This window comes from Papilio polytes, unplaced genomic scaffold (assembly GCF_000836215.1).
Source record: "Papilio polytes unplaced genomic scaffold, Ppol_1.0 DF824493.1, whole genome shotgun sequence".
Lineage (NCBI taxonomy): Eukaryota > Metazoa > Arthropoda > Insecta > Lepidoptera > Papilionidae > Papilio > Papilio polytes.
The window spans coordinates 114,928-126,050 of record NW_013524711.1 but is presented as its reverse complement, the minus strand read 5'-3'; the positions used below and the strand labels follow the sequence as shown (position 1 = coordinate 126,050).

The following is an 11,123-nucleotide window of genomic DNA, read 5'->3' as shown; positions in this document are numbered from 1 at the left end:
GTGCATTATTGGGTCGTGCATTATCGTGGCTGTACATTATTGCCTCTCTCAATTCCTTGACATTATTGTCTGACAATACGTCATGTTGTTAGTTGAAAAAATTATAGCAGAACATTGTTGCCAGTTAAAATATCGAAAACAAAAGAATCCTGATTTGGAAAATAATTTTTGTCTCATTTAAATATGGCATCTATAGTTTTCTTCTACTACGAAATAGGAAAATAAAGTAATGGTCATAATATTTCAACTATTTAATAAACCTTAAGAACTAATTTTCGCTTCAGTATTAGCTTCCGTTTTGTCTTTCTCCGCTTTGGTCTTCTTTTTTTTCTTTTTCTTTTTATTAGGATCTTTCTCTCGCGTCATGTCGTTGTATTTGAACAGTTTTTTATACATTTTAAGTAACTGTTTTGCATCTTTCTTCATTTCCTTTGTCACTTTGCTATCATTCGTCAGATCTTCATTTTCCTTAACCGGATCTACGTATTTTGTGGAACCTTCTAGTGTATTGTATTGTTCTATTGAACCTTCTTCTAGATTCTCCGTTTCTATCTTTTCTGGAACTTCGACTTCCTTCTTATTCTCCATTTTAGATTCTTCTAACTGTCTTTTTAAGTCCTTATTCTTCTTTCTTATAGCGTTTAGAATATTTGCTGTAGTTAAAACATCTTTTACTTTCTTGCTATCCAAATATCGATCTTTCCAAGATATTTCTTCTGCTTCTGCGACTTCTTTAGAAGCTTGTATTCGTTCGTGTTCTATTATTTCCTCATCAGTGATGATATTTTCTCTATCTATTTCGTCTATTTTAGCTGAAAGTGCTTCAATTTCTTCAGCCGTTGGCTCTTTAGATAATACTGTAGTACCATCTTCACCGTTACAAGAAGATTCATCGGAAAGTTCTAGAATTTCATTTACGTCTATACAATTTTCTTGTACGCTGGTTTCTGGAATATCTGGAACACCAATCAAATCATCTGTTTTAATTGATTCGACTTCTGTATAGAAATTTTGATCGGCGCCATTACGAAAATCCTGATTTTTAGTTTTCTTTTCTTTCTTGGATTTCTTATCTTTCTTTTTGTTCTTTTTCTTTTTGTGGTTTTTCTTATTTAAATCGTCGTCGGAAATGCAAACTACTTCAGGTCTAACTTCAGACGTTTCAATTTCCGAACTTTCACGATCTGATAATTCACCGTCAGATTTTTCCGTTTCTTTCGTAGATTTTATAATATTATCCTCAATTTCTTTTATAGTATTATCAAGTATTTCAAGTTTGTTAACTTCATTGTTTTTACCCTCGTCTAAAGATATGACTTCGTTTTGCGTATCCTTTGTAATTTCTGTACTTTTAGTATTGGTATGTTTTTTGTCAATCTGATTTTGTGATGTACCCTCCGAATTATTTCCTTCATTTATATCAATTACTTCAGTAATTGGTTCAATAATTTCATTGTTAGCATCTTTCACTTCACATACATCAGTTTCTTCAATGATTACCGATTCAGAGGTTTTGTCGTCACCTTCTGTGATTTGTGTTTTTCCAGTTAGGGAATGTTCCTTTTCTTCTTCGCTATCGGAACTGCTTTCAGAATCTTCTGTGCTAGAACTTGAAACGCTATCGTAGTTCTTTCTATCCAAATTCTCTAATAAATCCATTTTCTCTGAATCTGATAGTTGTAAGGTTATTTCGTCGTGATCGCTGCCTTCTTTCTTTTTATCCTTTCCTTTCTTTTTTATCTTTCTCTTTTGTTTCTCTTTGGTTACCTTTTGAGTGTTTTCTATAGTCCTATCTATTCTGATCGATTCTTGTGGTTTTTCTTTAGTTGTATTATTTATTTGTATTGGATTTGTTGTACTAGCAGCCGGTGTACGGTTGAGTTTTATTTTTCTCGTATGTTTCGTTTGTGGTACTGTTATTATTAGATCGTTTATCTTTTTTGTAATTTTGTGCGATTCTTTGATTGGTTCGTTGATTATTGGCGCGGTTATAGTTGGCTTTGTTATTTCTGGAATGATATAGAAATTTATTGATAGTTACATTATTATGTATATTGCTAACTAGCTGTTGCTCGGGACTTCGTTCACGTGGAATTAAAATATGTAGCCTATGTTACTCAGTGTTAAAGTAGCTTTACAATAGTGAAAATCGGTCCAGAAGATTTTGAGTTATTTCAATACATACAAAAATACAAATCTTACCTCTTAATAATTTAATATAGACTAACCTAAAGTTGAGTAATCTAACTATCTATAATAATATGGTAACAGTGTGGATAACAGTGGTAGTGCCCGCATTAACATGTTAGCAGTGCAGGGCCGGCACGCCCCCAGTAATACCACGACCACACACAAGACAGCCGTCAAATGGAAGCAATTCCGTGTACAGTCTGATAAGTGTGGTGCCGGAGGCCTAATTTAAGTCCCTTTATCTTTACCACCCTTTTCTTATAAGAAGAGGATGGGAAGAGGAAGTGGATTTGATGGTGGAGGAGATGCATAGGAAGGGGAAATATCCTCTTTATGTGCGTCTCCTCCTCCGTCGGAAAAGGGTAGGCAACTTATCTGCAATTGCGGATGTCTACGGGCAGCGGTCGCTTCGCCATTTTGGCGGATTCAGGTGGCCGCTTTATTGCCCTTTATAATATAAAAAAAATAATAACAACATCTCTTTAAAAAATCCCTACACTTACGACATGCTTTAGGCTATATATTTTCACGTTATTAAACTTGGGGGAAAAATAAATTAAAAAGTGTACCCTTCATGTGGGAAAGAGACCATAAGTTGCTGCCAACATCAAGGAAGCAAGATTGCCATAGTAAGGTAATTGTTATTTTGACATTTGCATTCGACAAATGTAAGCAATAAAATAATGTTTGTATTATTTAATGCAGATGAAGCCGCATGGGGACAGTATGTTTACCTTTTTGTAACTCTTCGATCTTGGGCTTCTCCTCATCGCTGCTGATTTCCACAATCTCGGTGGGCTCCTCCTTGATTTCCACATCATCATCAGACACATGCTGCGTCTCCGGTGCTTTGTTCTCTATCACATCTGTTGATGAGAGGAACTGATAATTGTTTATGATATTAAAAAATAAAATAGCCTAGTTACTCGGCTAGAATGTTAATTTTAATGGTTAAAATGGCTTAATTAATTAGTTTTTGAGTTGCTTCAATACATTCAAAAACACAAATTTTCCGCTTCATACTATTAGACTAGCTGTAGCCCACAACTTCGTCCTTGTGGAGTTTTAAAGTTTAATACTTAACTTCCCCCCTTTTTTTCAACCTAAAGTATTAATTTAGTAGTAATCTACGTAATAACAGAAATCTGCTAATACCAAATTGCAAATTTCTAAGCCCGGTAGCTTGTGAGCTGATTTTTCGTTTACCCTTATTGTTTGTGTTTACAATATCTCCTAAACTATTTGTCAAATTTAAATACTACAAAGGACAACTTTATTATACTTTAAATTCTCCTGATAACAAACGTGTTTATTTGTATAATGATTAATATTGAAACACAAAAAAAAGCTGCAAATAGCCTGCGGTTTTTATTTAGAAAAAAATGGTTATTGGAAGAAAACCGTTAAAGATAGATGTATGCCATCATGGACTTTTCTGTAGAACTTGTTGAGATCTACAATTCTTTCATACATTATTTTATATATCTCTAACGGTTTAGGCAGTGTAAGCAGAGAAAAGTTAAAACATTGTGATTTCTAACATCACAGTCCAGAAATATATTGTTTAATAGTTCCTCAACATAATAATTAAATATAGCCTATGTTACTCACAGATAAATTTCCATTCCAATTGTGGATTTTTAAAATCGGCCCAATAGTTTTTGAGTACTTACAATATATACAAAAATACAAATCTTTCCTCTATATAATAACGAGCTGTTGCCCGCGACTTCGTACGCGTGGTATTAGAAAACATACAAACTATAAAAATTACAAAAAGCTACGTATCGCTCGGGAACCGGACATTTCTCGGGGATGAAGCTTATCCCATGTGTACTCCAGACTTTGTTTTATATCTGTGCCAAATTTCAATAAGATATGTTGAACCGTTGCATAATGATTGAGTAAACGTAAAAAAACTAAAATAATTAATCCCACGGGAACCGTAACTTTTCCCGGGATAAATAGCCTATGTGTTCTTCCAGACTATGCTCTTAACCTGTGCCAAATTTAATGGAGATCCGTTCAGTCGTTTAGGCTACAAATGCTAACAAACATCCATCCATCCATCCATCTAAACTTTCGCATTTATAATATTGGTAAGATAGTATACATATAAATTAAATTATGAATCATACAAAACACAATATCAGTTGTAAAGGATGTTAGTGTGGAAAAGTTGTTAGAAAAAATCATGTAATTATTGTAAGTAGTTACGGCAACTCCATCCATCAGTTTGAAGCTACAAACCTCTTATTTGCTCTTGCTGTAGTTGTGCTCGTATCGCTCTGGCTCGTGCTTGCAATTCCAACAACTCCAGTACTGTCAGCCCTGCGCGTGATGCCGTGCTCTTCTCTGCATTATCAGATTCCTCTGATGATGATTTACGTTTATCTCTCGACTTGGATTTGTGGCGACAATGTTTATGCTATAAAGAGACAAGAATATGATCGCATATGTTAACTTCAGCACTTCTGCACAGACTATGTTCAACATTGGTGACATACATTGATTTACGTTTTGGAGATACAGAGTAACCAACATCTATCCATCCAAACTTATGCATTTATAACGCAGGGAAGTTACAGAGAGAAGCTACAAGTAGTCGGGAATTTTAATGAACAAGTCATTATCTAAAGATAAATTACCTTTTTCTTTTTCCCGCTACTTTGACTCAATATTTCTTCATCAGAGGATATGCTGTCAAGCGATATTGTCTCAACTCTACCTGAAGATGAGTCGCTGGACGTTTCTGTATCGCTCGGAGGCTCTGCCCCGTCTAATATAGAACAAAGACGCTTCGAACTGATGCCTAGAACCTTAAACAGTAACAAAAATTAGACAATTAGTCTTGATAATTTGTGAAGCATTCGATTCTGTTACGGACTTTACTGTTAAACATAACCTTACCTCCTCCGTGCAAAGCTCTTGTAAATCGTTTAAAGATATGTGCTGAACACAATGCGGCACCATAGCTTTTATTTCCTTAGGTTTAAGCACGGAAAACACTTGATGCATTAACTCCACTCTGTCGTGAATGAAATACGTCAAATCACGATCTTGTACATTGGAAATAGATGCAGAAGTCTCAGGACGCTCCTCTTTTATTCTATGTTTACCTGAACGCCTCATTCTGTTGGGTTTATTTTAATTTTGTACCCCAATATTCTTATTGCAACTTTTCATACGACTATTAAGTCAATAATTTAAAAATTTATATCTTTTTATACAATGTCATTTGCCCATAAACCGATTTTATTTGGTAGGATTATACTTTATTCATTTCATTTTTGTCATCTGTCAAATTCTAGTTTTGTTTTGATTAAAGAGTGTGTTCTGAAACTGCAACATTTTAATTTCCCTTTCTATAAAATTAAGCAATTTCGTTGATATTGTTTTTTATGAATAAATCGAAATTACAAATAAAATGTATTTGATTCAATTAGATTTATTCTAAAGGTCCAATGACTTCAAAATCATTGTTTTAGTAGGTAGTTTGAGTTGTATATATATACAGTTTTTGGTTTGTGAACACACAATCAAAAATAAAAATTATAGAATCAGAACCTTTATTGGACTATTTGCTGAACGCTCTTTATCATTACAAAGTAAGCTAAAATAGAAGAATCAAAAGTGTGATGTTAAGTGTTTACTCGTTTTATGAAACCCAGGAATATGGCAATAGAAAAACTGTATCAAAGTGTAAATTTCCTAATTGTAAACAAGCCGTATGATATGTACATAAACTCTGATGATGAAAATGAAAAGGTTTTGTGTTAATTATCAATTATTGTTACATTATTTATTTGCACATTTAGTAACAATTATTTTTATAAAATGTTAGGTTATGTTTACTATCAAAAGACGTTTGAATTACGGTGTTGCCACCACAAATCGATCATATTTACCCATATTATTTAAAGCAGTCGATTTAAAAATCGAAGTCCTATGTTACTAATATAATTAAATATAGACTTCTCCGGTTTGATAACAATTTCTTTTAGAATACAGTCGTTTGTCACATAGCGGAACAAGACTCTCATCGTTCGAATTCTGCACAACCACTGCATTTCGTTCACCGACTGGACTACTCCACTAGCGGCGTTCTCTGCATGGCATTAAACAAAAGTGCAGCTGCCGCTGCCGGTAGACTTTTCGAGAAGAGACTAACAAATAAATACTACTTGGCGATCGTTAGAGGACATTTAAGTTTCAAAATGTGTGATATAAAATATCCATTAGGTAATTATATAAATGTACTATTACGTATTATTATATTTGAACTTTATCATAAGATTTTTTATTAAAATAATGATCATGAAGTTCCCTTTTAATGTAATTCAGGTTCTGATCGGACATCTCCAGACACCAGTCATAAGATGCTCGCATTGACTGAAGCAACAAGAACTTCGTGTGGTTCTCCGAGATCGGCTGAGACACGATTACTTGTACTTGAGTCAGGATATTACGAAGACAATCCGGTTACTGTGGTAGTCTTGAAACCTTTAACTGGTGAGTTTAATATTTGTAATCAAGCTTTTAATTTGTGTAAGACATACAAATATTAGAAAACATACAAACTATAAAAATTACAAAAAACTACGTGTCCCTTGGGAACCGGGCATTTCTCGGGGATGAAGCTTTTACCATGTGTACTCCAGACTTTGTTTTATATCTGTGCAAAATTTCAATAAGATATGTTGAATCGTTGCAGAATGATTGAATAAACATTAAAAAACTAAATTAATGAATCCCACGGGAACCGTAACTATTCCATTGATAAAAAGTAGCCTATGTCTTCTTCCAGACTATGCTCTAAACCTGTGCCAAATTTCATGGAGATCCGTTCAGCCGTTTAGGCTACAAACGCTAATAAACATCCATCCATCCATCCATCCTTATTACCATCCATCCATCTAAACTTTCGCATTTATAATATTAGTAAGATGTATTTATTGTATTCATTCACGTACTTTAATTCACTTTTGCAGGTCGTCGTCACCAGTTAAGGGTGCACTGTTCTGTGATAGGTCATACAATCTTAGGTGACTATACATACAGTAACCGACAAGATACATCCCCGCATAGGATGTTCTTACACGCTACTAGGTATTGGAGACAACAGTAACATTTCTACTATTTACTATCGGCACATTTTAACGTAATTGTATTTCTATTTCCAGGTTAGTTCTACCTCTACCAAACGAACTATTAGATATTCAAACGATAGAACCATTTTTTTCTGATAATCAATTCACTTCGAAATGGACACCACTCTCTAAAAAGTACAACTATTGTGAAAAACAAGACTTTATTAAAGTATGCGATGTTATAGATAAAACTTGTGAAATAAACGAATGTAAAGTGTTTGGTTAAGAGTTTGTATTATTATTTAGCATGTTGCCCTTTTAAAACATTCTGTGATTTACATTTGTAATAATTTCAGACCTATAAAAATGTCGTTCTGTTAGTTTTTGTCATTCTCCTAAGTTTCGTGGGTAATAGCATTTTACTGGTAACTGTTACATGAATTGTCTATGGACATTATTTTACGTCTGTGTCGTTCTATTGTCTATTGCCTAATAAGGACTGTCAGAATTTGTTTATTTTTCTCAATTTTGCGATTATAAATTAAAAGCTCTTGAATATACGAAATTAATTTAAAAGGTAAAGTGCTATTCGTATGCTATTTAGTATAAAAAATAATTAATAATGGATTCTGATACAGATTCATTGGAGAGAACTGTAGAAAACGATCAATCGGTTCGTACTATGGAAAGTATCAAAAGTGAACCAGAAGATCCATTGGAAGGAAGTAGTTGTAATTTAGAAGTTTCTTTGAAGGTGGAGACGAACGAAGAAGACGATGATGAAGAATATAACACTATGTATGTATTATTTAAAATCGCGTCTAAAACTTAAATAATGTTAACTTAAAAAAAAATATTAGACATTCCTACACATTTAACAAATAATTGGTTTCGAGTTTGTTGAGAATATGCTTCTTTTTAAAGATTCGTATTTTCTACATAAATAATAAACTCAAAAACTATTAGTTAATTTTCTTTGCTATTAGAAAGCTTATTATCACTATATATTAACTAACTTTCACCCATGGCTCCGTCCGCCCAAAAATCAAAAGCAAGTAAACTAATTGCTGTTCCAGACTATCCTCCACATCTATGCCAAATAAAATCAAGATTTATTCATCTATCTTAACTTTCACATACATAATCATAATCTTTCTCCTTATCCTACTCCCGTAGGGTCGACGCAACAGGTTTTTGTCCTCCACATAACTCTATCATACGTCATCTCAGTCATCACTCCCTTTTTGGTCATGTCACCTTTTACGCAATCCATCCATCTCTTTCTTGGTCTACCTCTACTGATGTAACCTTCCAAACTCATAACTAACATTCTCCTTGTAACATGCAATTCATCCCTCCGCACAACATGCTCCCATGCTAACCTTTTACTCCTTACCTTTTCTACTACTGGGGCTACTCTTAAACTTCCTATAATATACTCACATTCACATTCATAATATAAGTAAGATTTGCTTTTATTGATACAGAGGTATCTTTAAATTAATAATACTTCATTTATTATCATCAATGTTATAAACATTAAAAGACTTTATTTTATATTCTTTCGGTTCTTGTTAGACACGCACATTTTTCTAAATTTACATTTTTGACATACTTATCTATCACACTTACATATTACAGCCAGTATATCTTAATTGGAGATTCAACCTTCTTATCAATCCACAACAATCAACTTGCCCTTATCCCTTATGGAGGGTTGGCCCAGTAAGTGCTGCTCCATACATCTCTTTCAGCCGTCAAATCCGAATCCACTCCTTTCTTAAGCATATCCTCTTTCACACAATCCATACTTTCTTCAGTCTTCCTCTTCATTTGTAGACTTCCACATTCAATCTTAACACTTTCTGGTTTATGTCCCCATTGTCTCGTCGCATAACATGTCCTTACCACGCTAACCTTATAATACTTTATTTCTAATTCTAGGGCTCTATTAGAACTAGCCCAATGTGTACAAACAAACCATGACCCAATAGAGTTTGACTCAACGGAAGCTGCGGTCAACCCGAAGACGGGTCTGATGATGTGTTTGCTTTGCTTCGAGGATGTGGACAGCAATCTGTTAGCGGACCACATGGTTAATGCTCACAGTTATCGGAGATTGCAACTTAAATGCAGAATTTGTGATACTACCTTCCAGGTAAATCTCTCTTGGTTAATCTCAAGTTTTTTATTTGTTTAATGTATAATCATATTGATTACTAGCTTTCGCTCTCGACTCCATTCACATGGAATTAAAAAGTTGAAAGGAATGTAGCCTATGTGTTCCTCCAGACTATCCTCTAAAACTATGCCAAATTTCATTGACATCCATTCAGCCGTTTAGGCTACAAACTTTAACAAACATACATCTAAATTTTGCATATCTTACTTCTTACAATATTATAAATGCGAAAGTTTAGATGGATGGATGGATGTTTGTTAGCGTTTGTAGCCTAAACGGCTGAACGGAGCTCCATGAAATTTGGCACAGGTTTAGAGCATAGTCTGGAAGAAAACATAGGCTAGTTTTTATCCCGTGAATAGTTACGGTTCCCGTGGGATTCATTAATTTAGTCTTTTAATGTTCACTCGATCATTCTGCAACGGTTCAATATATCTTATTGAGATTTGGCACAGATGTAAAACAAAGTGTGGAGTACACATGGATAAGCTTCATCCCCGAGGTGTTCGGTTCCCGGGATACGTAGCTTTTTGTTATTTATATAGTTCGTATGTTTTCTAATACCACACAGACGAAGTCGCGGGCAACAGCTCGTTTAGTCTATAAACTCTAACAAACATCCATCTAAATTTTGCATATTTATAATATTTTTTAGTTAGATTTGTTATTAAAAATTAGTAGATTTATTTGATGTAAAATGGCAAACAATCAAGTGGCTGTAATTTTTTAAAATAGTGAATTTATGTTTGCATTTGTGTTGCTTACTTTTTATAAAGGGAGAAGGAGAAGAGGAAATACAAAAAGAGGGCATTTCTCTTAGTTTCAAGGAATTACTATGTTTCTATATTGATACTGATATTATAAAGATTTGTATTTTTGTTTGTTTTTTTTTTAATAATATAAGATGGCAAACGAGCAAGCGGCCTGAATCCACTGAAATGGAAAGCGGCCGCTGCACATAAACATCCACTATTGCAGCGTTGCCTACCCTTTATTGACGGAGGAGACACACATAAAGAGGATATTTCCCCTTCCTATTTGTCTCCTCTACCCTCAAAACCACTTTTCCTTCCCATCCTTTCCTCTTAAGAAAAGGGAGGAAAGGGAAAGGGACTAAAATTAGGCCTCCGGCACCACACTCATCAGACGAAACGCGTAATTGCTTCCACTTCACGCCTGTTTTCTGTGTGGTCGTGGCCCATTTGTGCGAAGATATTAAAGCGGTAGGCAACGCTGCAATTGCGGATGTTTGTTAGGCAGCGGACGCTTTCCATTTCGGTAGATTCAGGTGGTCGCTTGCTTGTTTGCCATCTTTTATTATTAAAAATCGCAGGTACAAATGCCCTTTACAACATCTATTATTCTAACATGAACTCATAGAACTTTTTCTAATTATCTTTGTTAATTATAGGAAAGGAAAGTGTTAATAATCCATCGTCAGGAATGTCAACCGCCAGTTAAAAAGGCGAAACGTCGAACATTCCAGCAAATCATGCGAGAAGTTGAAAGCAGTCTTGATACAAACATTTACGATATGGTCACTTGTCCCATATGTGTGTTGGAAATGGCGAAATATACATTAAAAGAACATTTAATTAATGCCCATAGTAATCCAGATATGGTGCTAACTTGTGCTAAGTGTAATAAGAATTTTAAATCAA

At 34.3% G+C, this 11,123-nt stretch overlaps 3 protein-coding genes across 6 annotated transcripts; 2 read left to right on the top strand and 1 right to left on the bottom strand.

Annotated features, from left to right (window-relative positions):
* Positions 1–236: 236 nt before the first annotated feature.
* On the bottom strand, positions 237–5,466 carry LOC106110858 (centromere protein F-like). Of its 2 annotated transcripts, XM_013292916.1 has the most exons (6): positions 5,310–5,465; positions 5,101–5,218; positions 4,839–5,009; positions 4,441–4,618; positions 2,925–3,056; positions 237–2,009 (listed from the first exon to the last, which is right to left on the bottom strand). In XM_013292916.1, the coding sequence occupies exons 2-6, from the start codon at positions 5,206–5,208 to the stop codon at positions 262–264; spliced, it is 2,337 nt and encodes a 778-aa protein (XP_013148370.1). In that variant the 5' UTR covers positions 5,209–5,218; positions 5,310–5,465; the 3' UTR covers positions 237–261. The 2 variants fall into 2 exon arrangements, with proteins under 2 accessions (XP_013148370.1, XP_013148292.1); XM_013292838.1 differs by having other exon boundaries at positions 5,101–5,466.
* A 245-nt stretch (positions 5,467–5,711) lies between these two features.
* Positions 5,712–7,566, top strand: LOC106099480 (RNA pseudouridylate synthase domain-containing protein 1-like). Of its 3 annotated transcripts, none has more exons than XM_013278076.1 (5): positions 5,712–5,958; positions 6,195–6,432; positions 6,535–6,702; positions 7,182–7,299; positions 7,374–7,566. In XM_013278076.1, the coding sequence occupies exons 1-5, from the start codon at positions 5,851–5,853 to the stop codon at positions 7,564–7,566; spliced, it is 825 nt and encodes a 274-aa protein (XP_013133530.1). In that variant the 5' UTR covers positions 5,712–5,850. The 3 variants fall into 3 exon arrangements, with proteins under 3 accessions (XP_013133530.1, XP_013133603.1, XP_013133685.1); XM_013278149.1 differs by having other exon boundaries at positions 5,867–5,958; positions 6,217–6,432; XM_013278231.1 differs by having other exon boundaries at positions 5,868–5,958; positions 6,202–6,432.
* A 211-nt stretch (positions 7,567–7,777) lies between these two features.
* Positions 7,778–11,122, top strand: LOC106100068 (the record flags this gene model as incomplete). Its single annotated transcript, XM_013279177.1, has 3 exons — positions 7,778–8,078; positions 9,225–9,438; positions 10,874–11,122. Coding segments are annotated over exons 1-3 (639 nt in total), but the record flags the coding sequence as incomplete, so codon positions are not given.
* Between the last annotated feature and the right edge of the window lies 1 nt (position 11,123).